The sequence below is a fragment of the Photinus pyralis genome, unplaced genomic scaffold (assembly GCF_008802855.1).
Source record: "Photinus pyralis isolate 1611_PpyrPB1 unplaced genomic scaffold, Ppyr1.3 Ppyr1.4_LG5, whole genome shotgun sequence".
Taxonomy (NCBI): domain Eukaryota; kingdom Metazoa; phylum Arthropoda; class Insecta; order Coleoptera; family Lampyridae; genus Photinus; species Photinus pyralis.
The window spans coordinates 19766788-19791914 of NW_022170596.1; the positions used below are offsets into that span (position 1 = coordinate 19766788).

Genomic DNA, 25127 nt, shown 5'->3' on the forward strand with positions numbered 1-25127 from the left:
TTTTCCCTTACAAGTCGGACATTTTTCGTACGAGGTGTCTTTAGAGAAGTAAACTTTCTCTGCCTCTTTTCCGCTTTTCTGCTCCTAGCAACCAAACAATACTTCTCTGTTTGAATATGATCAACGAAATGGAACATTTGATGTACGCATAAAAAATAGTTCAAGCACGATGCGTAGCGGAGTGCCTTTAAACGCACTGCAAGTGCTTTACAGACCAACTATACACGCGTGTCTTATAGTCTTTTTTTTTATTATACCTGCAATATAATTAAAAATAAGAGAAAAAAAGGAAATCATATTGATGTTATACTCGAATATATTTCTAATTAAATAATTTCATGATTGCCATGGGATTGTAACTTGAAAATCACCGTCTTTGTAAATAAAATGACTTCGGTCAATACACCGTCCATTCGGCGACTTGTTGCAAATGCAGAGTAAAAGTTGGTACCTGCAAAATCAAAATGCAAAAGCCTATTACAAAGAAAATGAAAGGTTAAATGTATCGATAATGCTGGCATATATGAAGGAAATGTGAAAGGAATTTTAATCTTCTACCCTTTGGTGCATTCATTCAAAACTTCAATCAACACTGCAATTAAAAAGTGTATCAGATTTTGCAGCGCACCTACTCTAAGAGCCAAAGACATCTCTTGCATTTGCAGAAAGCGATCTGAGAGCTCGGAAACAAGCACTACAGGTAGCTGATTATTGCGAGATCGTCATACATAGTAATAACGCTGTTCAAAGTTGAACATCATACTTAATTGTACTATCAATAACATGGCATATTCATTACAAACATAGAAAATTAAATAAATCCTTAGACGTTAATTGTGAAAAAGTTTATTAATGCAAACTACACAGAATAAGAATTAATGATAGTCGGCGTTTTTTTTTGCATTTTACACAATTTACCGCTTGCTCCACATATACCGCAACCAAGTGGTATCGATGCTTACCTATGCCATTGAGGAAAATTGTATTTCCTCGATGCCTATGCATAATTACAAATATTACAATGTAACAATGCAAATTCGGAGGTAAAAGGACCAAAGATATGGGTAAAATTACAACTTCTAGAATTATCTTTGTAACAAGCTAATTTTTTTGAAGGTGTATTGAACATAAGTAACACTTCTGCAAAGATAGGTTTTGCATATTTAGACATTAAAGAAACAAGTAGGTACACTTTCCAAAGATAGGGGTAAAATTATATCTTCTGCACTTGTTTTTGCCAGAGACTGGAAAAACCATTAAAAGTGTAAGGAGAGAGGTTTGGACTTAAATTTGGAATTAATTTGCATCAATAATTACAATGGGAATTTTAAAAAGTGTAAAAAAGAATGCCAAGGTTTTGGAATATGTTCCCAAACAAATTTTGGTCGTGATGATCTAAAAAATTTATCTGGTTGATTGCGGTCAACGGAATATGCGTTACGTTTACATATTCATTTTGTATGGGCTTTTGCTTTTTAATAGCTTGGGGTTCCTTCCAGTCTCAGTTTAGTGTCAGGTCTCGTGTCAGGTTTCACATCCCAAATGCGCTGTATTGAATTACATTAGTGAACTCATCATAAGACTCGTACCGTGGAAACTGCTGGAAGTGTATTTTTTGAATTGATTAACGGCGTTTAAAACCATCTGGGATTGGTGGTAAAAATGACACTATCCAATAAAAAAGAAACCTATTTCGCGATTGGGAGCGTGAGAAAATTACGATCCTTCCGAACGTTTTTGGAGAACTTGAGGGCATTCGACCGGTACGGTTCTCAAGAGATTGCCGTTTTAGATTTGAAAGCGACCAGACGGTCCCAATACCAATAAAGGGGGTCCTGCTTTGATCGTCGGGGTGAACAGAGAGTTTTCCCGTTGTATCAGAAGTGACCGATTTAAGGTCCCAAACCAAACCAAATTTTGAAACTGGCGTTAGATTTTCATTTATTCCAAGTGCCTATGTATCAAATTTCATTCAAATAGGTACTTTTATATTTTTATAAGTAAAAAAAGTTTGCAATTCGGTTTATAAATGGTCGAGATGCGAAAAGGGCACTGTGAATTTTGAATCGATTCGACTCAACTTTTGGCATTGCGTATTATATGGCTAAAGCGATGCCCATATTGAATTTCATGCAACTAACGGAGATCTAAAAGCGATCAGACATTTCTAAACAAAGTTATCGTTCACACGGACAGATAGAGGGACAGACAGAGAAAGGAACAGAGGGACAGACCAACAGACAGACGACAGACAGCAATACAAAATTATAAACGATTTCTAGGATCGTTAATAAACGGCAACAGTGTAAAATTATGGAACATCTAAAAAACGGTTTTATGTTTTTTTTACAATAACTTTTTTAGCAATAAACGCAGAAAATATTCCTTCCTTGGTGCAAGCCTCGACACCATAACGAACCAAATAGCGAAAAAAGTAAAACAATAGCTCTTAAGATAAAGAACTAGTAGCGTCTCAACGAACGAGCGGACGGACGGACGGACGGATAATGGGGCCACAATAGCGCATTTTTTTTATTTTTGTGGAAATGCGCTAAAAATCTACACTACGATTAAATAATGATAATGATAATGATTTGGCCTTCTTTGGTAATTTTACACCAAGCGAAACATAATTCTGACTCGGATCTCATCATGGTAATTTAAACACACCCGACCTTCAAAGTACTCATAAACAAAATTATCTGAGAATTGGACTATGTAAGCCCATTCATAATATTCAGAATTTAGAATACTTTAATAATCTTTGAATTTCCGTGTTCTCTAAACATCGAGGATTTATGCAAAGTTTTGATTCTCTAACTTGCAATTAACTTAATTTTCTACTTACAAGTAAAGGTCACAATTTATCATTCAATGAGATGATTGGTTTCCCTTTATCGTCGTGTAAAACTTTATTTTATAGCAAAAGCATTGTAAAGCTTCTGACAATTCTGAATTTAATTTTGACGTTAAAAATAGGAAGTTTAGATTCTACTTCACGGCAGTTTCTATAGAAACAGCATTGTCATATGTTCTGAACGTTATTTTATACCGTGCTCCGCGTCCTGTTTGAAATAAGAATGAAAGATGTCGTTAGAATGCGTAACTATCAACCAACATTTTGGCAATTCGTTTTATTGTATAGATTCTACTTGACATGCTCTCAAATGGAAAATGAAATACGTCGCTTTTGTAAGTACTTGGTGTACATTACAAACACTGTATATGGTCGACACGACTGGATCTCATGTGTTACTAGTATTCATATCAACTACTTTGCATTCTTGTCTTTATTAATAAACGCATCAGGTAATAAATTTGCATTATTACACATTCATTGATTATGATGTTCCAATGTGAGGCCATTATCTCTAATCAATCATCAGTAATTAAAAGCACTCAACATCAGTGCAAAGATACATGGACCGCAAGGCCACGATCTGCATAGAAATAAAAACAACCTTCGAGTTAAATAGATATTTTAATGAACCACGAGCTCATAAATGTTGTTTATGGAAACCGTGTGCCTTATTACGTTACGAGAAAAGATAAAGGAGTGCTAAGTAAATCATTCAAAAAATTCGGAACGAGCAGCGCAACAAGAAATTAGTGGCATACTCGTATTTTAAAAAAACTTCTTTCTAATACTGATACCGGCACGTAAGGAGACGAAAGATGCGCCGCGGAGCCACTTGGCTCCTTCTGCATACTCTGAAATGGTCACCTGCGCATAGCTCTCTCTCTCACCTTCTTATGTGCCAACGTTTGTTGAGGCCAACTAGCAGTTTCTGAGAGAAATTTTGAAGAGCTGGTAAAAGAAATTAGGGGGGGGGGGATTGTCTTTCAGGGAGACTTTTTTGCCAAGATCGAAAGTATGATTCAGTTTTGAGTTATGGGAGGCTTAACCTCAATTGTAAACAATATAGCTTCTTCTCTTCTTGAAAGCGCACAAGATTTAACAATTTTGGTGATCTATGGGCGAAGGGCATGTAAAACGTTTGGTGAAATTTATATTAGAATATGGGGTCACGCTGGGAAACTAAAGTGTTTAATTTCAAGAAAGGAATCCAGGTTTCGGGAAAGCGCGAATAAATTGAGGGACATAACAGTGGATAATAAAAACCGCTGCGATTCAATATCCGCAACAAAATGTATCTGCGCGGGAATTTTGGGGCAGCCGACGGCTATTCAAATTAGACCCACTTTGCATTCGAGCTAGGGTAATCTAAGAAATATCCATTTCACAGAAGAAACCGATTCACTTTGGTATGCGAAGGAAACCACAGACTTCAGGAAGCTAGTTTCGACAATTTTACTAATCAAGATGCCTCTATCGTTGATCTGAAAGGAATCTCGCTAAAGTTAAAGGTGACTATATCTTAAAGGATTAATAATAACTACAAACGATTTTTTTTATACAATTATTTCCGTTATCACGTGACGATGATGTGCATTGGAACTTATGTGAAATAGTATATTGAAAGACAAGTGTTACAATGCGACCTATTGTAATCGACTATCTTGTGGCCCGAGTGGCGAAGCGAAGCGGCCGAAAACAGTTGTACAAAATCATCATTGTGACACCGAAATAGAAAAAAGACTATACTCATGAATTATGTTTCCAGTGTTTCCTGCTATGTAAATTATATTAATTAAGGACGTGTTCATCATTACATGATAAACGTTTAATACAACATATTATATCATAACTTCTCGTTGGTTACTACAAGATCTCGTATAAGCATGAACACATTCCTAAAAATTGTAATACCGTTGTGTTTCGCACACGCCCTTACCAAGGATATCCGTAAGTATCTAAGTAAGGTGTAAACCCATAAATGGAATTACCCCTTCCAGCTTCCTTCTTACGCCCCTGCAAAAGAGATGACGTCACACTTGGTGAATGTATGACACGTACCGCATACGAAATTGTGCCTAAATTAAAAAATGGCATATCCGAGCTAGCGCTAGACCCTTTGGATCCTTTACTGGTTTCCAACGTGTCTTTTTCCACCGGAGGGGAATCGATGAGGTTGGATGTTAAGCTGAAAAATTTGAAAGTGATGGGCTTGGAACTGTTTGTGGTGAAAAACTTGACTACAAAGATTAACGAGGGAATATTTAATTTCGCATTTTACGTACCTCAACTACGAATTGTCGCAGATTACGAGATAGAGGGCAAGCTCCTGGCCTTCGCTGTAGCTGGAATCGGACGTTGCGAGTTGAATGGGAGTAAGTCACTTAGAATCATTGAACCAGATACTCGTAACTGGAATCGCATCGCCGGTAAACAAATGTTGCAAGAGTAACTCACATGGCGTTTATGCGTTTTACAAAACAACGTGCCAAACAAGGATGAGGCCAAAGCCCACGTTAGGCGGCCCGCGATTTTGGTTATCGAGGCCGTTCCAATTACTGACTATAGGAATATACAGTTCAATGCTTAGAACTGACAATCTAAGTCAAATTTGACTTGCAGGTGATGTATCAGCTACTACTCTTTGGTGGGGAAAATTATATGAGAAAGGCGGAGAAAAATATATTCGATTCGACAAGTTAGATATTGAATTCGATATAAAAAATGTAACTGTTCACTTTGAAAATCTGTTTGGTGGCAACGAAGAACTTACGTTAGTGGCAAACAAAATGTTCAACGAGAATATAAACATTTTGAAAGAGGAATTGCAGCCAGTAATAAAAAATATCATTAACGATGTACTTACAGATTACGTTAACAAGCTTCATTCAGAATATACTATGGATCAACTATTTCCTTTATAGTTAAACTGTTGCTAGACTTTCAGCAAATAAAGTTAACACAATGTTTAGGTAGTACTTTTCGTCTGCTTTAGCTATGGAAGAAGAAAATTAGACTATACAATAGCGCGTTTGCACCTCCAAATGTAGTATGGTGCTTATGGACATACAGTGCATACTTGCCACACTTAACAATGACAGCACAACAATGTTATGTTGTGTTTTAATACTTCAAATTAACCATTTGGCATCATTGCGGTGAGGCGGAACAAGAATAGCGCTATGGAAATAGTATATTGAAAGACAAGTGTTTTTACAATGCGATCTATTGTAATACGACGCCACGAGTGTCCACAAGATATGAGTATTACAATAAAGCATTGTAACACGTGTTTTTCATACTATTTTTTCTATTTCGGGGCTTTAATTTAATTAAAAAGTAATTATGAAACACTACAGGAAACTTTAGAATTAATATGTCTTAAGTTGGCAATACCATTTACGTTGACAAATTTTAAGTTGGCAGCGTAGATAAACACAACACTGACATTTGGAAACTTTAAATTCCGTGAATGTGTAATTTTTTATTCGTATAGATAAATTTATTTATGGTGGATGTGTAAACTGCTGATTTGGAATGTATTAAGTTCTTTGTGTACCAAAAATCAAGGAAAACACATAAATTTTACGTAATTTGATTTCACATGCATCTGATGATTTGACGTTGACGTCTTGGCGAACTGCCAACTTAGATATGAAAAGTTACCAAAAACAATGTTACAATGGAACTCATTGAAACACTGTTTTTGCCGAAAACAGTTGCACAAAATTCTCATTGTAACACCGAAATAGAAAAAAATATTTAATAAGAGAGACATTCAGCCCATAAGACATCCCATACTGCATATGGAGGTGCGAACGCACTATAGTATACCTTTAAATGACTTGCCACATTTAAACAATGCGAGTAGCATCATTATCTTACAAAAATTAACCACAAGATACCTACATTTTTAATGGCACACAATTAAATGAAATTTCCAAACATAAATCTTAGTAATGAATCTGAAACTATACTTGTGAGTAGTACAGCATGAATTCCTGCGTCATCTCTTCTTCACCTTGTAATTTGTCAAACAAACAATCGAATTTTCTGCGTCATTTGAATTCTATCGTCACGGGATCGTAGGAATTGGCGGAATACTCGCCTCTTCTCCATTATGAGATCAAGTATCTTATCAGGGATCTTCTGGCGATAAAGATGATGGGGTTGCGGAGGGATGCCGATGGACACTGCATCGGAGATGGTGGTAGTGTAGCGAAATATTTTTCCTGTGACTTGTTGAGCTTGTTTGACTCTGGAGAAGTCTTTTTTGTATATCACAATGAGGAGAAGAACAGGGGGCGGGGTGAAGTTTGTACGGACCAGCAATGGAAGGTGGTCAGAGGTGATTGTGGTGCCTAGGAAGCAGTTGACGTCGATGTAGCGGTAAAAATGATATGGTCAACAATAAAAGTACTGTGGGGCGACACGAAAGCTGGGGTAGTGTTGTTAACACGAGAGATGGAAAGTGTTATTAGGTGGTTGACGAGGTTAATGCCCTTTGGGTTACAGGTAGAAGCGCCGAACAGGGTGGTATAGGTGTTAAGATCCTCCAACAAGACAGCGTGCCGGAGGGTGGAGATATAGTAAAAGAGATCATTCGGAAGAGTATTGTCTGGGAGATTGTAAAAACTGAAAAAGTTGATAGTCGTGTTTGGGAACCATTTTTTTGATAGGTTTTGTACTTGGTCGAAGTAAAAGAGGTTTTTTATGAGGAGACGTTTGCGGCGTTAGCCACAGGAGGTAACGGTACCGACGACGAAATCTATGATTGTGAAATTAGGATATGATGCAGACGATGTAAGGAGTGGAGAACGCTACCACGTTTCCGGAGAAGGACACAAAGGATCTGCGGTTGAGGAAAGCTTGCTTGGATGACTTCCGAAGAGGCTTGTGGGATCAGCTTGTCGCAATATAGGGACGGTGGTGAGGACAGTTTTCAATTTTTCGAATGCGGCGGCTTGGTCCGTCGACCAGATCCATGACACGCCCTTTTTCAATAGGTTAGTGCGCGAATTGCAAGACAAACTTCCGGGACGATCCTTCGTCGGGGCTTTTCCGTCAAGCATGCAGAGGGAAAGGGAGCGTGGAATTATTTTCCGGGGTGAGTGGTGAAAAACTGACTTTGGAGGCAGCGGTTGGAGCTGATGTGGTAGAGAATGCGTAAAGAACTGTTTCAGTACCGTAAGAGGGCACTCCTAGCAGGATACACAGTGCCATACATTGCGTTTAAATGTGCACCCTTGCTTTTTAGCGCATTTTTTAAGAAGTAAAGAAAATGTGCTATGTTTGCGTTTTGTCCGTCCGTCCGGACCCACTTCTGCCGTTTCGAACTACTACTAGGGGAATGGTTTTCGAGATCAGTGAGCGACGGGGCCTGGGGGGGTTAAACATTAATTTTATCTCTCATTGTATTCTAATTAAGGGTCTCAACGAAAGGAACCGTTTTCTACCAACTACTGGCCTTCTTTCTGTCTTCTTATCAAGGGGGGGGGGGGGGAACTAGTTTTATCCTTCATGGTAGGTACTCTAATGAAAGGTCTAAACGAAAGGAATTAATTTCTACCAATCATAGCCCTGCCTCCTCCTCGACCTCTTATCGTGATCGGGTATATTCCCTTATACCTCAAGAACGGATTGTCGGAAGAGGGTAGGTACTCACAAAGTGCAATTGAGACGTCTGCAAGAAATACTTATATCCATTTGTGATGTCAAAACAAAAGCTATTTCGGTTATAAAAAATGCGCTTTATCTGCACAAGAGTTGTGCACAATTTATACTTGTTTATGTAATGTTTTCTGTGAAATCTATTTGTATTTTCCACAATGATCGCGTTTCAGTCCTCATAAAATAGTACCAGTTATAGTCTTAAGTCCCATAACTTAATTACGCCGCCGAAAACACATTTGGTCATTTTAACCGGAAAAAATCTGAATTTACTGTATTTCCTTTGTACTTATAACCTCCTACTTTCTATTACCAAACCCATAACCATGCGCACCCCTAGCAACATTTAACTTTCATGCCTACAAAAATCAACGCTATTAGAGGGCTACTACTGCAGTAGGGAATACAAGCCGGCCGATCTTCGTTATCTAGATTTGCAGTGGTCTTTTGGGTTTGTGCATCTCAAACCCTATTTTCACAACTACCCGTGCTTACCGGAAGATCGAAAGATTCAACTGGCTCCGAATAAGGGTTATTTGAATTGCTTGGGAGATCCGTTTTAGACCTTGCTGACCTTATTGGAAAACTACAAGGGCAGTAATCCGTGGTAAACAACAATTCGTAGCATTTATGTATTAATGAATGTCATATTACTGCTTTACATTAGCGTAAATCCTGATCATTTAATTGACACACATTCGCATTTATATCGTTATGTTACGTTAAACCGTGTCACACCAATTTGGTTATTTCACTTAATGCGATTTTTTCACGTAGAGTCGGTCAGGCTGTTCAGCTTCAGATAAACTCCTATTAATCTCGCATCATAAATAATATTAAAAAAATAATTTTGCTCTTCTTGTAGCAATTTTCTACTGACAACAAGTATTTCAATATTTTCTAATCATACTATGTACAATCAGTTAGTTCACAAACTTTTTTGTTTCAATTGCATGCATTTCAGACCATATTATGCAAATTTATATTTTCTACAAGACTGATTAAGAATAATTGAAAGTATATCCAATTATATCAATTAATTATAATAACTTTTAATCAGCACTTTCATTAGCACTTACTGCAGTCCGCACATATCATTGCGTATTTGCACATTAGGTGTGATAATACTATTTTGTAACCAATTTCCAAATTCAATTAAAAAAATACTTTATAACAGCTAAAACCTTTAAAATTTGAACATTTTACATGGGAACAAATCAACACATCGTTAGGTTATTGGATTTCTGTCGAAACCAAGACTTTTAGTTCAATTACTTAACCTGATCTATTCCTGCTTGGATACCAAATTTGCTGGATCGGTGTCTTTTTGTATCGGTTCAAATACCATCAGAAAGAAATAATAACCAAATCGACAAATTTTGATTTTTCTGGTATATCTTCGGAAGTAATCGGATTTTTTTGGTTTTCTTTAAAGCATGATAATATTATGTGTTCCCTAATTTGACCATCGTCGCAATGGATTTTTTCCTTGTTAGCGCATTTCAATTTTCTATTCTCTATTCTCCTCGGTTTTCTCGTTGCTCTCCGCAAGGCTTTTGCTTCAACAGTCTATATGAAACATAATTGTAGCAACAGTGCTGGTTAATTGAAGATTATTAAAATGAACAAGATGATAGAGTTCTGCGTGGACAAACCTGTTATATTGTTTCGTGTAATTAATTGAGCAATTAAAGCAAATTTGATCTGTGATTTAAATAAGTACACGTACCCGAGTAAGAGATTAACGTACTAGTTTCAGTCGACAAAGCAATATGGGTAAACTTTTCGTACTAAACATTTTCTGCGTGTTATTTTTCAATGTAACTTCGAAGCAAATCCGTAAGGGCTGGCATTAGTTGGGCGATTATCTGATTATTTATTTTAGCGTCTTATGTCTCTTTGTGTAAAATAAACGATCCGAACCTTTCAATGTGTTTAAAGGACTCGATTAACGCACTTCGTCCATATTTGGTGAAAGGGATACCGGAAATGGATTTACCACCTGGCGAACCACTACAATTTCCCTCGGTGTCGGCTGACACCGGCGCAAACAGCGCCGTTTCTGTGAAGGCAAAATCGTGGAACCATACAGTATCTGGGATTATGGATTTTATCTTAAACGACATTTCGCTGGATTTGAAACACTCTTCTTTTTCAATTGCGGTATTATTTCCTAGCTTGAGATTAAAAGGACAGTACACATTTAAAGGGAAGGTTCTTCTTTTTGAAATTGATACCGAGGGAACGTATGCGCTGGAGGCTAGTGAGTATCTTTAAATTTTGGAGGGTATATATTAACACTGACGGTTTTTAGCAAATGTTACCGCAAGCGGATACAGCCATCTGAGATCTTACATGAAGGAATCCAAAGAGCACGTAGAATTCGAAAATGTCCAATTTAACGTAGACGTAAAGACTGCTAAAATAAATTTTACAAATCTAATAAAGGGCAATGATGAAATGACGGAGGCCGCAAACACTGCCATAAACCAAAACATCAACATTGTGATTGATGAACTTCGGGGTATTATTGGTCAGGTTTTTGGCGAATTGCTTTTTATGTATTTCAACTCTGTTTTCCGACTTTTCCCAGTCGACGAATTGTTGCCGGAGAACTAGAATCATCTAATACCTTTGTGGGAGGAAGAAGATTGAACCATGGTGGAGCCGGTTACAGTTTTAATTGTTATATAGAGATTGTAATAAAATAACTCCAACGTTTAGGTTCGTAACTGTTTAGCCAGTAACATACAATAAGAAATATCTCTTCTGGAGTATTGATAGTTGTAACAACTTGAAAATTTCCCATTTTTACAAGTTGTAAATAATCAAACATTTGGTAATAATACTATAAGACATTACGGTAGGCTGACCAATGAATGAACAAATAATCCAAAGTTTTGTTGGAAAGTGTTCCCTTTATATATATTAAGGTAGAAAAATGAACTTTTTGCTTTTTGACTGTAAAATTTGGTATAAAATTTGTGTTGATACCATATTTAATCAAGAGACTTCGCCATATCCAACTGTATTTACCATTAGTCCAAATCCAGTTTCACATTCACGTTTAATTACAAGTTCGAGTTTTTAATCATCATTGGTAGGTACTGGACCAGTTTCGAGCATTCTGCCGGCTACTCCGAATTAGGTTTTCCTGCAGTTTTCCTAATTCGTAAGGTAAAAATGTAACTAGGGCCAGGCCTGTTTATTTTAATACATAAATAAATAAATAAATAAATAAATAAATAAATAAATAAATAAATAAATAAATAAATAAATAAATAAATAAATAAATAAATAAATAAATAAATAATAAATAAATAAATAAATAAATAAATAAATAAATAAATAAATAAATAAATAAATAAATAAATAAATAAATAAATAAATAAATAAATAAATAAATAATAAATAAAATACCACGCACATGCGATCGATTGAAACAAATTAAATTTAAAAGATGTTAATCCGGCCATAAACTCTCGTTTAACTTGAATACCTATACGTCTGCGCCTCATGAACTGCGGCGAACCTGTTTACCCTCAAATTAGCTAGCTTTTATGGAGCAATAACAAACTCCTTATCGGAAGACCAGACTTAAAGGAGATAAACTTAAAAAAAACACTCAATTTTCAAGTGTCGCAGATGTCCCTAACCTTTCTTAACGTAAACTAACTGAACAATAAATTAATCAAAATACAAGAGGATTATTTAAAAAAATACAGGGCACGGCGCTGTGGCATTTGCGTTGGTTCCGTTTCGCTTTACTACTGGGCAACCGCAAAATTAAAAAGAGAAAAGAGGGCCTTCCAGCATAACTTTGATTGCAATAGCGTGCCCATTCTGCCAGTTTACCTTGTAATCTAATAATTCCAAAATCCAATCAACATTGATTTCAAATTCAAATATGACCGAATTTGTGTTTAATACAAATTGTTTAATTATAAAACGATATTTTGTTATTTTGATTTTTAATTTGTGGTTCAACCGTGCGAGAAGAAGGAATTGGCTACGGATAGCTAGGGGAAACGCGTCTACCAGTGAAACAACCACCGAGGTTTGACAAAACTCATATCATTGCACAAGTCACGCCAAAAAGTAAATAAAAATGTAAACTAAAAATAAAATAAAAACATAAGCTTATCCTCGGGCACTAGTGGGTATAAAGACACTTGTCCTGGTAAAGAATCTACAGACATATAAAGGATATTTAATTGCATAAAACATTTCTTGACAAGGTTACTCAACTAAATGCAAATTTTCAGTGCAGCGCTAACACTAACCACAAAGGCAAAGATAAATGTAACCGACAACGACAAAAGCAATTACCTACAGGTTACCTGCACGTTTCAAATTTCCTATACTTGAGATGAAGATTTGCGTAGTGATTCTTCGATCTTAGATACAATGTATTAGATCGGTTCCAGCTAATCGACGTGGCGATCTTCAATTCAAATATGAGTGTTTGCATCTCATTCAAAACACGGTACTTATTTAATATGATCACCACAATGCTCGTAACGTACAAAGAAATATATATCCAAAAACTACAACACCAAAATCAGACTCAAATTCAATGAATTCAAACTTACATACCCTATTCGTAAATGGGTTTCGGATTACGATATAGGTAAAACAAAGATAGGTTATTGAATCTAAATAATGGACTGTATATTTGAAGTGAACAACGCAAAGTAACATAAATTATTATCAACTTACCCTTTTTCGTCCTTGCTAGGATCTCTTTCGAAACTCGAAACGGGTAGGGAAAAGTGGTAAAATGGAAATGAGGCGACAAGTTGACAATCGTACTAATAAACTACTGACAATTAATAGCATAAATCACCCTGCTAATATATATTTAAAAAACGTCACCAAAATGAAATATTTTTAACTAGAGCAATAGCACGCACGCATTCGACTGTGTATTTTTCTATATTGCCCGTGTCTTTCCCAAGGCGTATGGTATTACCTTTTAGATATAAAACTAGTTGATATGCGAACTAAACAGTTATTACATTAAAACATATGGCATAACCTGAAAAGAAATGTGTCAACAGAGAGGAACTCTATAAAAATAACTTTACCTAAAGAGGATACACCTACACCCATTCGCGTAAAGACGCTTACATAACTAATTCCAACAATTTTAGCGTGATGACTCTAGAATTTTCAAACATATCAACATCTTTTGAGATCGCGGCGAGTCTGAGACTACGAATCACGTGCTGACCAAGATTTCCGCTTTGATGGTATCGGGAAGAGCAAAATCGGCTTAAAAAGTAATTTTGGAAGTGCAGGAAGACGGAGGGTTTTAAATTATTTCAATCTTCAAGCACTTTTTTCCTAATACCACGTTAATTTTGACAAAAACTGGTGTCGGTTGTCGGCAAAACAGTGGCTTTTAAAAGGAGTCTACAGTTCTGCAGTGCAAGTCGTACTTATGAAAACGGTACCGGGAAGATAATAATTTACTGCACTTAGTTTCCAATGTTACAAAATCTATTTATTTTTTAGTTACTATTAGATTAGATCTTCATAGTCTGCATGGTACCTATAGCAAATCCAATGTAAATCACTGAATGGCCACGTCACTAATGCACATTGGTTAAGGTTTCTTTAATAGCTTGTGCAATGTATTCTATGTCGGTAGATTTCATTCCAGACATATTGATACGGCCCGATTTAAGCATGTAAATATGGTGCTTTTTAACCATATGCACAGACTGTTGCTCTGAAAAGATATAGTTGTCAATTAGCTGAATTTTACAGTCGGTTGTACCTACCATTTAGTCCAGTGTAAGAGAACATTCCTATTTGAGATGTAATGTGACTCCAATTTCCAGGGGTATTATTTTTTTCTAAAGCTTCTCTTAGAGCCTTCCTCATGCTGATAATCCGAGAAGACATTGTGCGGATATGGGATTTCCTACATAGATATTTTTATAGGGCGGTTTCACGCCGCTTTTATACGTTACCATTGTTCAAACAATTTTGGGTCACTCAAAACGCGTGACACGATGCTGGCACCATGTAAGGGTGGATTTGAGTACATCCCTCGGACAAGAAGTGTGAATTGCGATTTGACTGCTTGCTGATTGGAGAGATTATTGAGTACTACCGTAAGGTTACCCACGCGCTCATCTGAAAGACAAAAAAATTGCGTTAAGCATTACTGTAAGTGTAACAATTGAGCACGTACTGTACAATCCAAAATTTTTTGCAAAAGACTGCGCGCAGAACAATTCAAATCCTCTCGAAACGAAATAGCGCACCGCCCAAGAATCCTTCTCTAAGTCGCCGGATGCAAAACCCTGATATGCGCAGTCGAGGAATGGAAATAAGCGTTTCTTCTCCATTACATCGGCGATTTGTTTCCATTGTTCCTGTGTTGGGTCACAACCCGTCGGGTTATGAGCGCATGTGTGGAGAATAATGACCGAATTTTCAGGCGCCTCACTGAGATCTTGCAGAAGACCATCTATGTCTAATCCACGTGTTTTGGCACACCAATATCGGTATTGTCTACCTTCTTTAAATCCGGCGTTTGTAAATACCAAATTGTGATTTTCTGAAATAGTTAAATATAATTTTTGTTCAGCGAATTAAAGATTAAGACGTACCCCATGATGGTGCTGAAAAGTAAAAGATTTTACTTCCAAGTTGACTGGCTAAGAATTCTGCTCCAACACGAAGCGCCCCAGTACCAGATAAGCACTGTATGCCAAAGGCCTAAAGAATAACAATTAGATGCAACATAATTGAAACTTGGTATTACTCTCTTTTCCAATAGTGCTGGGCTGTTATGACCTAAGAGCATGGAAGTAGCGGCATTTGTAAATGCCTCCAAACCTAAGATTGGCAAATATTCCTTGTTGCGCGTTTCATCCGTTGCCAATAACTTCTCAACCTCGCGAACTACTGGCAGCACCCACGGCTTCCCTTCATCGGTGCGATAAGCTGAAAAATTCGAATAATTTCAAATGAATAATTGACTTCTGTCTCGTACCTCCAACACCCAAGTTGATTTTCTGCGGGAATGTATCTTCTACGAAAGCTTTCGTTAGGGCGAAGACTTCAATTGGGGGTCCCAAGGCAACGTCTGAAAATCGCGACATCATGGAATGTACTGAGAGTTGGGTAACGTAAGGAATTGCTTAAATTTGTGATACACGTCGAACAATTTGACGTAGTGACTTGTTTAAGAGTTATGAAATTGCTATCGGTCAATAATTGATAACCGCACTTGAATTCGTATCATTGAAGATGATTGTAATGAACCTTGCTCAATGTAAGTTGCCCACTTAAACGGACGGTAACACTCCAGCAACCAGAGACATTAGATTTATTTATTTATTTTACATTTGTTTATTGGCTGTCAATAAATCGTAAAAATGGATGATATTTCAGTCAGTATTGCAAATGACTCCATATTGACTGCCACTTACCTACACATGCAAATATGTTATTAAATTTATGTTCGCAATATACGTAAATGGTTCAATAATTCATACGTATGCAGCTTGGGGCCGCGAGGGGTTACACAAAAGTTTACGCCATCGGCATGAGTGCCAAAAGAATTATGCACTGAAGATAACTAGCCAAGTAAGATTTTCTAGAATTGTCTAATTTTTTGCTAGACGTTGGTCCAGTGATAATTTATGTCCATTAACTTAGCAGAGCAAGGTCAGCAGAACACAATCAAACATATTGCATAATTAGGTGCTAATTAAGTGCCATATTCCCGAATTAAATGCTCCTTTTTTTTAAATTATTACATGTTCTGCCAGGTTCATATGAACCCAGCAGAGCACTACCTCAAAAAACCAAAAAATGAAAAGTGAACTAACTATACTTAGATGTTAATTAGGTGCTAATTAAGTGCCCTATCCCCGAATTAAATGCTCCTTTTTTTTAAATTATTACATGTTATGCCAGGTTCATATGAACTCAGCAGAGCCCTACCTTAAAAACTCAAGAAAATGAAAAGTGAATAAATATAATTAGGTGCTAATTAAGTGTCCTATTCCCGAATTAAATGCTCCTTTTTTTAAATTATGACATGTTCTGCCAGGTTCATATAAACTGAACGTTATGAGTAAATTACTGCCTCCCAAATTCAAAAAGATGTTGTGTACTGTCACTTTTCGTCCCTCATTACATTTTAATCCTTTTGGGAGAAAAAGTGACACTTTAGACCCTTAAACGAATGACAAAACATGTTCATTTAGTCCACGGATTATACTTTCATTGGGGATGCCTATAACTTGTTATATTTTCCGCTGTTTTTTAAGCCTACTAACATTGGGAGGTTATTAGTCAATGCTACTAAGTATACAGGGTGGTGACTTGCGTAACGCATCATAGGGATTTCAATGTAAAATTCATAACATGCGATTATTGGCTCCCCAAATTATTTTAGAGCAAAAATTTATTAAAGTTTTATGTAGAAAAATTTTTTTTACCTCAATCAACCGTATTAGTTTTCAATTTTTTTCATATAAAGACGGAAAATTGGAAAAATAAAACCCGCATCTTTTTCAATAATCTGCGATGCCATGGAATTTTCTAAAACAAAAAGATATCCAGTTACCAATTAGCAGCAGTTCGAAATGGATTTTATGATCGACTTGGTTACTGTCTTGCAGTTAATGGTGACTTATTCGAACATTTATTGTAAATTGTTACATTAGGAAACCGCTTTGAGTAATTTGGCCTTTCTTTATGTTGAATTCGCCATTCTAAACGTAATACTTTTTGATAGAATTTGATTTGTTTTATAGCAGAAATTCCATGGCATGACGGATATTGGCGTAGTTTTTGTATTAGAAAATTCCATGGCATCACAGATTTTTAAAAAAGATGGGGGTTTTATTTTTCCATTTTTCCGCCTTTATTATGCAAAAAAATGAAAACTACTACGGTTGAATGGCGTAAAAATTTTTTTTCTACAAAAACCCTTAATACATTTTTGTTCTAAAATAGTTTGGGGAGCCAATAATCGCATGTTATGAATTTTACATTGAAATCCCTATGATGCGTTACGCAAGTCACCACCCTGTATATTTGCGGGACCATTTTGAAGAAATGTTTTTGATTTAATCACTTTCGTAGCTCGATTAATTAATCGAGGATTCACTTTGAACACTTTTTATACATTTTTTGAAAATAAAATTGATTTTAGGAACATAAATAAATAAATAAATAAGTTAATTTGATCAATTATGATCATAATAAATAGGGATGAATTTATTGCGATGAATTTTTAATGAATGTAAAACATAAATGAATATGTTTATCAACTACAGCGAATGAACTCATAGGCATTAGGTAAATGTTATTTTAGAAAATAGACAAAAAAATGTTAATATCTTATAAATGCAATTAAAAAACAAAACCTTATTACAAAATTAAGGCATAGTGTCGCACCTACACCGTCAGGCCATATCATTCTTCGAAGATCTTGTCCTCTGCTTCTTCGTGGATCTACCAATTCGGGAATCAACGAATTGTAATACTCGCTATTTTAGTAGTCCAAAAAACGTCATCTCTACAAAAAATTAACGTATCTTTTCGCAGAAAAAAATGCGGATTATTATACCTTTCGATTTGTACTACCTTAGTGTAAATAATAGAATGTTGGTAGTAATAATCACAGACCATCAACGGTAATAATTATGGTATCCAAAAAAGTTCAGAAGTAAAAATATGAAACATATTCCCCTTGAAAACACAACACCCTGTAGATTTTCACTACTATTGAAATGACCAATTATGTAAACCCTTCAGCGTAACTTACATTTCAAACTTGAACGAAATATCTCAAAAACTGCAGGAGATATAAAGAAAAAACCTAAAAAATCTTGAAATTTGAACACCCTGTAAATCGGTAACGAAGTGTTTGTGGACCTATGTTTATATGAACTTTGAGCAAAGGTCATAAAATAAGCCAAAGAATTAGCTAGTTCCGTATTTACATCATATTTAGGAACACCCTCTATAAAATGTATCTAATAAACCGACCGACCCTAATCTAGGTGCGCTTATATTTCTGTGATATTGGGTATTTATTGCTGCGATTATTTCAGAATGAATACTTTTTTGAGATTTTAGCTAAGAATTTATTGCATTTACAGTTAGAAATCATCGTTTCCATGTTTCATTAGTCATCATAAAATTACATCCTACCCGACTTTTAATCCGGCTCATATTGAACTGAACTCCCACAAATCGATTGGTCAAGCGTTGGCATGTGAGACAAGGTCATTCTTCTCTTTCTACTTCAACTTGCTATATTTCGAAAGATGTTAGGCAACTTTACATACTCCGTGTAGAGAAATTAATTCACTTTAGAGGGGCCTTAAGCAGAGGTTAATAGAATAGCCTGTATGTTACATACAGCATGAATGGTTTATGGCAACTGTACAACCTTTTCTATTCTATGTCAATCAGCTGATTCTGTTTTGTTGTTTTAATTACATTTCTTTAGCAAAACATATAGTTTTTGTGATGAACATGCAAACATTATGCAGAAGAATATTAAGAAGTAATGGTTTTTCACATTACCTTCGTAATCTTACCTACACACAAGGGCAAGAACCAGAACCTAAGATAAGGGAATATTTTTATTACATCGATCATCAAGGAATGGTACGGCTCTCATTACACTAACCATATCACTGTACAGATTAATTAGTTATTTTTAGACGACTCAAAGATGAAAAATTTTACATCATGCTTCAAAGAAAAGAAGTTTTTACGCTTCTTCTTCAACCAATTGAAAATAAATCATACAGGTCGCTATACGGAATTTCCGTATATATCGCTGTGCGGTAAGGAAAGAAATTATGTACGATGCGATGATTACCCAATTGTTTTTACCCACGTACTCGAAGACAAATTAGCATTTAATCACGCAGGCGACTTATTAACGTTACAGTTTCAACCTGAGAAAGTGTATATGCTTCCGACAAGTGGAAGAGTCTACCATCCTGCCCCTGAAAAAACAGGTTCCATTGGGTTGGTTAGATCGAAGCTTGCAATAGAATTTAGTAAGCACTTCGTTTTTGAAAATGGAGAGGGAAAACCACCCACACATTTCAATTGGAAGGATACTGTGTACGAGTTAGATCAAGAATGGTTTAATAAAGCTTTAACAAAGGATATTTATTTAAAAAAATGTCATGTATAAATCACATTTGATATGTTTTAACTGGCATAATTGTTCAAATAAATTTATTGCATTTGTTCGATATTATGAGCACCTTAAATTAAAGTGTTAGTAAACTAAAACTATGTGTCATGTAGGTATTGCACTATTAATGTATTTGTACAAAAGGCACTAAGAAATACTGTCCGGTCCAGGAGTGGGCGCTCGGCTCAAGGGTTTAAAACTTCCCGGTGAAACCCACGAATGACCGACAGTAGGAAGTCTGCTCTCATTTGCTTCATCCAGCATTAGTACTTTAACTTCATCGTGCACCTTTGGTGTGTATTTCTCAAAGGTGATGTAGTGCTTATCGTTCGTTGGAGGGGGCGTATATAACTGCTCTTGACTTTTTTTTACACATTCTTTCACTCTTTCCTTGAAGGTGTCTAAATTTTCTGTGTATCTACAAATAAATTTTATTGAAACATGATCATAGTATTGACCACGAGGAGAAACCAACATGTTTAGAATTAATTACATTTCTTTTCTAATACCTTGACAATCTGGAAATTTATAACGTGAGGGCGAATTTCATTATTTATCACTTTGACATCGATATTGAGACTAAGACTAAACACAATTCAATAAACCTCGAAAAATCTAGAAGGGATATACTTCAGGGAAAAGTTGAGTTACATTTGCTTTCATTCCCCATCGTCGTTGACTAATCCTTTATCAACTTGATGGCACCTCGAGAATGTTCTAGTAAAATTGCTACACTATTAAAGAAAAATCATGTAATGTGCAATACATGAATAGAATTGTGAATGGTTTCTGCCTCGCCTGGTTTAGAACAAAATGCTCAATATAGCTACACTTCACTTACAAATTAGCAGCTTCACGATTAACGGCATGCTCAATCGAGTTCTCAACATTGTAGAAAATCCAATGAACATACTTTATGACTTGCCAAATATGTTGCTCCCCTCTGGTCCATGTAGGAAACCCGCTACTTAGATCAAGCTGATTATTATCCGCATGTATTACTGGATGAAAAATTTCTGATTGGAAAACAACTTTCTAGAACTCAAAGAATGTAAATATTTGAAGAAAAGAGTAAATAATTACAGGGTGTTCGCCATCCGGAAAGCTATCAGGCAGAGAAATCGTAAATCTAAAAATCCCATCTTCGTAAAGGCCACTTCGTACAAAAATCACACCGAACCAAACTACTTACAGAGGTCATAAGCTCAAATGCACAATACGATACACAACTTACCAAATGAATTCTCTTTGGACGGAATAACGTATATACTTTTTATATTCTCACTAACTACCATTTTACTTAAATTACACGTATCAATTCAAGTAACCAATGAAAGCAGTCTACTTACTATTCGGCCAAAATTATGTACTCTTGATGAACGGTTTTATAAAACATATTGATGTCTTCATTTTGTCGTCCGAATATGTTATCTTTATTGTGCTCCGACGGAATGACACGCCGTAAAGACCCCTGTCTTGTAAAAGATTGGTTTGTGGTATTCGGGTCGACCTACAAAGAGGAAGTCAAATCTAAATCGACCAAATTCATTTACCTTGGCAGGTCTAGTCGTGGCAGGAATCATGTTTAACAAACAAATGGCTTATCTCAGGAATACATAATCGTTATAGATAAATTAATATCGTAAATCAACATTAATCCATTTACATTTTTCTATTCTAACCTAAAGTATAGTATTTGATTTGACCAGTATGATTAATCGCCTAGTATAAAAAATGGTACACTTACAATTTTTGTGTCTTATACAGGGTGAGAACAAAACTCTATCATTTTTGGGCCATGCTAGGTGACCCCTAATGGTGAATGAATGGGTGCTGTTACACGATACATTGCTTTTCTCAGAATTTTACCTAGACGAGATCAAGACTAACTCATTTTTGTCAATTGGTTGTGTCGTCGAACCAGACCTTCAAATAGGGTGAGCTTTCTGAAGACCATAACGGTCCCAGACTGACTAGCAGAAGGTGGGCTGTTATTTAATAACCCAGTCGATGCGAAATTAACCTGCGTGGTGTTACCCTGGGAGCTATATCCTTCTATTATCTATATTCATCCAAGAGGAACATTCAAGGTCTTGCCCAAAAATTCTCGGCACATTTAAATACTCTTTGGTGATATTCACCCCCGGGTGCAACACCGGAACAATAGCCCTGCCGCGGCGACTTGACCCATATAAGGTTGGTAATGCACCGGCAAACTTTAGGTGCTCTAGAACTTCTGGGCTTCTTCTCGGGCTTGGCCTGAGACAGACCCAGGAGTGCTTCCCCTCCGATCTGAAACGTTTGGTTTCTGACGTCGGGTTGCCCCCAGAGCCAACGATACCTAAACACAGCCTCAGGCTCTCTGGCTTTGGTGCAGGGCCCGTTTGACCCAAGGTTTACCCTCGCGCCGGTGCTTCCTGACCTCAGCAGCAGCTCAAAATGTAGGCCTATGTGACGTGGACGTAGATTCGCCCTCTGCTCGAAATTCTTAATCTCGACTTGTTTGGTACAACTTGAAGTTCAAAGTATATATAGTCATCAGTTAGTCACTCCGTCAGCCTATTACAGATGTTATAAATTATAATAATAGATCAATAAATATCGGCGTTTAATGCGAAAATGCCGTCATCTAGTAATAAAAGAAAGTTTAAAGCATTGCCATTTTAAGTTAACAAGTATAACAGTATGAAACATAATCAAATCACTCTGTGTAATAATTTATCAAACTGACCAAACACCCTATAGATATTAAGTAATTCACACTTTATTTGTTTACGTAAGCAACAGTTACGTAAAAAGAGTATTTGGCACTTCTATTATTATTATGGTAATAATTTAATGAATCATTTTTTTGTCCACATGCCAAACGAACGATAGCACTTGTATGTAATAGAAATGACCTTTAACCATAGAATACGTCATGATTGCTTTATAATCTGACTCTTTTTGTACCTCTAAAACTGAGAGAGATGGCATAATACACACCACAATTTTGATCGGATCAATCGGATCCTATTAGTGGGGATTTTTTCAAAGGTTAACGTAATTCACTTCGCGATCGAATTTTGGGAATTTAAAATTAATCTTTACAATGTCCAGATTTACGAATGTGGATTTGGGGCCTCCTATCGAAGTTTTCGCCTTGACCAGGGCGTTTACGGAGGACTCATTCGCACAGAAAGTCAACTTGGGGGTTGGAGGTAAGTGCATCGAATTATTTCAATGCATCGAATAAAGACCTGTCGGTTGTTAGCATACCGGACTGATCAAGGAAAGCCATGGGTATTGCCGGTAGTTCGTGATGTAGAGAAGATATTGGCTGCCGATGAAACTCGAAACAAGGAATACCTGCCCGTACTCGGAATGGAATTGTTCTCCAATGCGGCCACTTCAATGCTGTTAGGCCACGACAGTCCTGCAGTATTGGAGAAAAGGGTAACGTGAAGTTGGACAAACTCCATCTTATTTCGTTGTAATTTTATAGGCTTTCGGTGTACAATGTTTATCAGGAACTGGTGCACTTCGTGTTGGTGCAGAATTCTTGGCAAGACAACTTGGACACGAAATATTCTACTATTCCTCACCATCATGGGGTAATTTTCTTCTTCGCTGCCAGTGTGATAAATGTGAAATGTTGCAGAAAATCACAATTTGGTATTTACTAATGCCGGATTTAAAGAAGCGCGACAATATCGTTATTGGTGTGGTAAAACTCGTGGATTGGACATTGAGGGCTTCCTACAGGATCTTAGAGATGCACCCCAGAACTCTGTCATCATTCTTCATGCGTGTGCCCATAATCCTACAGGGTGTGATCCAACCCAAGACCAATGGAAGCAAATTGCCGATGTCATAGAGGAGAAGCACTTGTTTCCATTTTTCGATTCAGCATATCAAGGTTTCGCATCTGGTGATTTAGAAAAAGATTCTTGGGCAGTTCGTTATTTCATTTCTAGAGGATTTGAATTATTCTGTGCCCAGTCTTTTGCGAAAAATTTCGGTCTTTACAGTATGTATGCCTACACAAGTTGCTATGCACTTAAATCTGTTTTTCTCAGATGAACGAGTTGGCAACCTTACAGTTGTACTAAACGATCTATCTTGTCAGGTGGCTGTGAAGTCTCAATTCACCCTACTTGTTCGTGGAATGTACTCAAATCCACCACTTCATGGTGCCAGCATAGTTGCATATGTTTTAAACGATCCCAAGTTGTTTGAGCAATGGTACAAGTCACAATACTGTTAACAGCACAAGTAGAGCTTTCCGTACTGTCATTCAATTACCTCTACTTGTGCTGTTACTTGATCAAGAACACAGCAATACCTGTTTATTTTGTAGGAAAGATCATATTTGTACAATGTCTTCTCGTATTATAGACATGAGAAAGGCTCTAAGAACTGCTTTAGAAAAAATTAACACACCCGGAGATTGGAGTCACATTACAACACAAATTGGAATGTTTTCTTATACAGGATTAAATGGTAATACAGTTTTTGGAAACCTTGTGCTTATTTTACCTTATTTCAGAACAACAATCGAACCACATGGTAAAAAAGCATCACATTTACATGCTCAAGTCTGGCCGTATCAGTATGTGCGGAGTTACGCCTAGCAATGTGGAATATGTTGCACAGGCCATCAATGAAACCTTAACAAATGTAGCTTAAGGGTGTATATTATGCATTTAAAATTCCTTAGTTTTGTGATATAATGTAGATGCATTATTTCTCCCAACTAAATGCTGCAATTTTTGAATCTCTTTTGGTACTACCTTTATATAAAATATTTCGTATTTACGATAATTAAAATTGATCCGAAAACTTGTGTGGAAAATTGGAAATGCAGCTGAAATTAGGTATTGAAAAGTACAGTATTGTGTTCTGAAATATGCCTTTGTAGTGTATTAATAAAAGTTAGCAGTTAAATTCTTTAATTTTAAAAACCTAGGTATCCCTGTAATAATCTATTTATCTTCCTGAACAGGAGGTGACTATTTCAAATCTCGCGCTGTTAATGGAATGGAGAAAACGATAAATGTTCTGTTGTACAGGGTGCTCTCTAAAGCTTTCATTTCCACAGACTATTGCAGTTTTATCATTTGCATATCTTATGGTTTTAAATTTTTTAATTGATTTTGCAGATTTTTGGAATATTTTATTAAGATCTTCATTTTCTAAAAAATCTTATTAACTCCAGATCTCCGAAAGTGTTTCTTTTAATATATTTTTTGAAAGTGGAAAACCTTTGTTAATTCACCTACTACTTCAAATGGATTTAATAGAAAACGAGTTTCAATTATTTTGTGAGTGGGCTGCACTCCAGCCACCGTTGCGATAGGTACCAGGGTCGGGAGGTACCTCATAGGGAGTACCAGACAACCACACGGCATTGCTACGCATCCTTCG

The 25127-nt window shown here is 36.4% G+C and overlaps 6 protein-coding genes across 6 annotated transcripts; 4 read left to right on the plus strand and 2 right to left on the minus strand.

The window, feature by feature from the left end:
* Window positions 1–4720: 4720 nt before the first annotated feature.
* On the plus strand, window positions 4721–5832 carry LOC116172454. The gene is made up of 3 exons (XM_031489670.1): window positions 4721–4807; window positions 4858–5232; window positions 5480–5832. Exons 1-3 carry the CDS (start codon window positions 4744–4746, stop codon window positions 5779–5781), a joined length of 741 nt encoding a protein of 246 aa, XP_031345530.1. The 5' UTR covers window positions 4721–4743; the 3' UTR covers window positions 5782–5832.
* A 4428-nt stretch (window positions 5833–10260) lies between these two features.
* LOC116172452 lies at window positions 10261–11231 on the plus strand. The gene is made up of 3 exons (XM_031489667.1): window positions 10261–10366; window positions 10413–10790; window positions 10842–11231. Exons 1-3 carry the CDS (start codon window positions 10300–10302, stop codon window positions 11144–11146), a joined length of 750 nt encoding a protein of 249 aa, XP_031345527.1. The 5' UTR covers window positions 10261–10299; the 3' UTR covers window positions 11147–11231.
* Window positions 11232–13980: 2749 nt separating this feature from the next.
* On the minus strand, window positions 13981–15835 carry LOC116172449 (aspartate aminotransferase, cytoplasmic-like). The gene is made up of 7 exons (XM_031489663.1): window positions 15537–15835; window positions 15306–15487; window positions 15151–15259; window positions 14730–15098; window positions 14506–14671; window positions 14314–14456; window positions 13981–14261 (listed from the first exon to the last, which is right to left on the minus strand). Exons 1-7 carry the CDS (start codon window positions 15646–15648, stop codon window positions 14122–14124), a joined length of 1221 nt encoding a protein of 406 aa, XP_031345523.1. The 5' UTR covers window positions 15649–15835; the 3' UTR covers window positions 13981–14121.
* A 2023-nt stretch (window positions 15836–17858) lies between these two features.
* On the plus strand, window positions 17859–19779 carry LOC116172459 (UPF0598 protein CG30010). The gene is made up of 2 exons (XM_031489675.1): window positions 17859–19177; window positions 19224–19779. The coding sequence occupies exons 1-2, from the start codon at window positions 18941–18943 to the stop codon at window positions 19716–19718; spliced, it is 732 nt and encodes a 243-aa protein (XP_031345535.1). The 5' UTR covers window positions 17859–18940; the 3' UTR covers window positions 19719–19779.
* Window positions 19673–21443, minus strand: LOC116172458 (protein crossbronx homolog). Its single transcript, XM_031489674.1, has 6 exons — window positions 21275–21443; window positions 21071–21231; window positions 20956–21020; window positions 20805–20905; window positions 20563–20756; window positions 19673–20139 (listed from the first exon to the last, which is right to left on the minus strand). The coding sequence occupies exons 1-6, from the start codon at window positions 21302–21304 to the stop codon at window positions 19869–19871; spliced, it is 822 nt and encodes a 273-aa protein (XP_031345534.1). The 5' UTR covers window positions 21305–21443; the 3' UTR covers window positions 19673–19868.
* A 1222-nt stretch (window positions 21444–22665) lies between these two features.
* On the plus strand, window positions 22666–24647 carry LOC116172457 (aspartate aminotransferase, cytoplasmic-like). Its single transcript, XM_031489673.1, has 7 exons — window positions 22666–22921; window positions 22975–23156; window positions 23206–23314; window positions 23362–23730; window positions 23780–23945; window positions 24061–24203; window positions 24250–24647. The coding sequence occupies exons 1-7, from the start codon at window positions 22813–22815 to the stop codon at window positions 24387–24389; spliced, it is 1218 nt and encodes a 405-aa protein (XP_031345533.1). The 5' UTR covers window positions 22666–22812; the 3' UTR covers window positions 24390–24647.
* The last annotated feature ends 480 nt before the right edge of the window (window positions 24648–25127 follow it).

Excerpts from the sequence above, each read along its gene's own strand:
- LOC116172458 (XM_031489674.1), bottom strand. The coding sequence starts at position 21,304 with ATGATTCCTGCCACGACTAGACCTGCCAAG. Across the intron at positions 21,232-21,274 it reads CCACGACTAGACCTGCCAAG|GTCGACCCGAATACCACAAA; the intron begins GTAAATGAATTT and ends TCCTCTTTGTAG. Across the intron at positions 20,140-20,562 it reads AATCGTGAAGCTGCTAATTT|ATACACAGAAAATTTAGACA; the intron begins GTAAGTGAAGTG and ends ATTTATTTGTAG.
- LOC116172449 (XM_031489663.1), bottom strand. The coding sequence starts at position 15,648 with ATGATGTCGCGATTTTCAGACGTTGCCTTGGGACCCCCAATTGAAGTC. Across the intron at positions 14,672-14,729 it reads AAAAAATTTTGGATTGTACA|ATGAGCGCGTGGGTAACCTT; the intron begins GTACGTGCTCAA and ends TTTGTCTTTCAG. Across the intron at positions 14,262-14,313 it reads CTCTTACACTGGACTAAATG|AGCAACAGTCTGTGCATATG; the intron begins GTAGGTACAACC and ends ATATCTTTTCAG.
- LOC116172457 (XM_031489673.1), top strand. The coding sequence starts at position 22,813 with ATGTCCAGATTTACGAATGTGGATTTGGGGCCTCCTATCGAAGTTTTC. Across the intron at positions 23,157-23,205 it reads CTGCAGTATTGGAGAAAAGG|GCTTTCGGTGTACAATGTTT; the intron begins GTAACGTGAAGT and ends GTAATTTTATAG. Across the intron at positions 23,946-24,060 it reads CCCAAGTTGTTTGAGCAATG|GAAAGATCATATTTGTACAA; the intron begins GTACAAGTCACA and ends TTTATTTTGTAG.
- LOC116172452 (XM_031489667.1), top strand. The coding sequence starts at position 10,300 with ATGGGTAAACTTTTCGTACTAAACATTTTCTGCGTGTTATTTTTCAAT. Across the intron at positions 10,367-10,412 it reads TGTAACTTCGAAGCAAATCC|CGTCTTATGTCTCTTTGTGT; the intron begins GTAAGGGCTGGC and ends TATTTATTTTAG. Across the intron at positions 10,791-10,841 it reads AACGTATGCGCTGGAGGCTA|CAAATGTTACCGCAAGCGGA; the intron begins GTGAGTATCTTT and ends GACGGTTTTTAG.
- LOC116172454 (XM_031489670.1), top strand. The coding sequence starts at position 4,744 with ATGAACACATTCCTAAAAATTGTAATACCGTTGTGTTTCGCACACGCC. Across the intron at positions 4,808-4,857 it reads CGCCCTTACCAAGGATATCC|CTTCCTTCTTACGCCCCTGC; the intron begins GTAAGTATCTAA and ends TACCCCTTCCAG. Across the intron at positions 5,233-5,479 it reads ACGTTGCGAGTTGAATGGGA|GTGATGTATCAGCTACTACT; the intron begins GTAAGTCACTTA and ends TTTGACTTGCAG.
- LOC116172459 (XM_031489675.1), top strand. The coding sequence starts at position 18,941 with ATGGCAACTGTACAACCTTTTCTATTCTATGTCAATCAGCTGATTCTG. Across the intron at positions 19,178-19,223 it reads ACATCGATCATCAAGGAATG|TTATTTTTAGACGACTCAAA; the intron begins GTACGGCTCTCA and ends CAGATTAATTAG.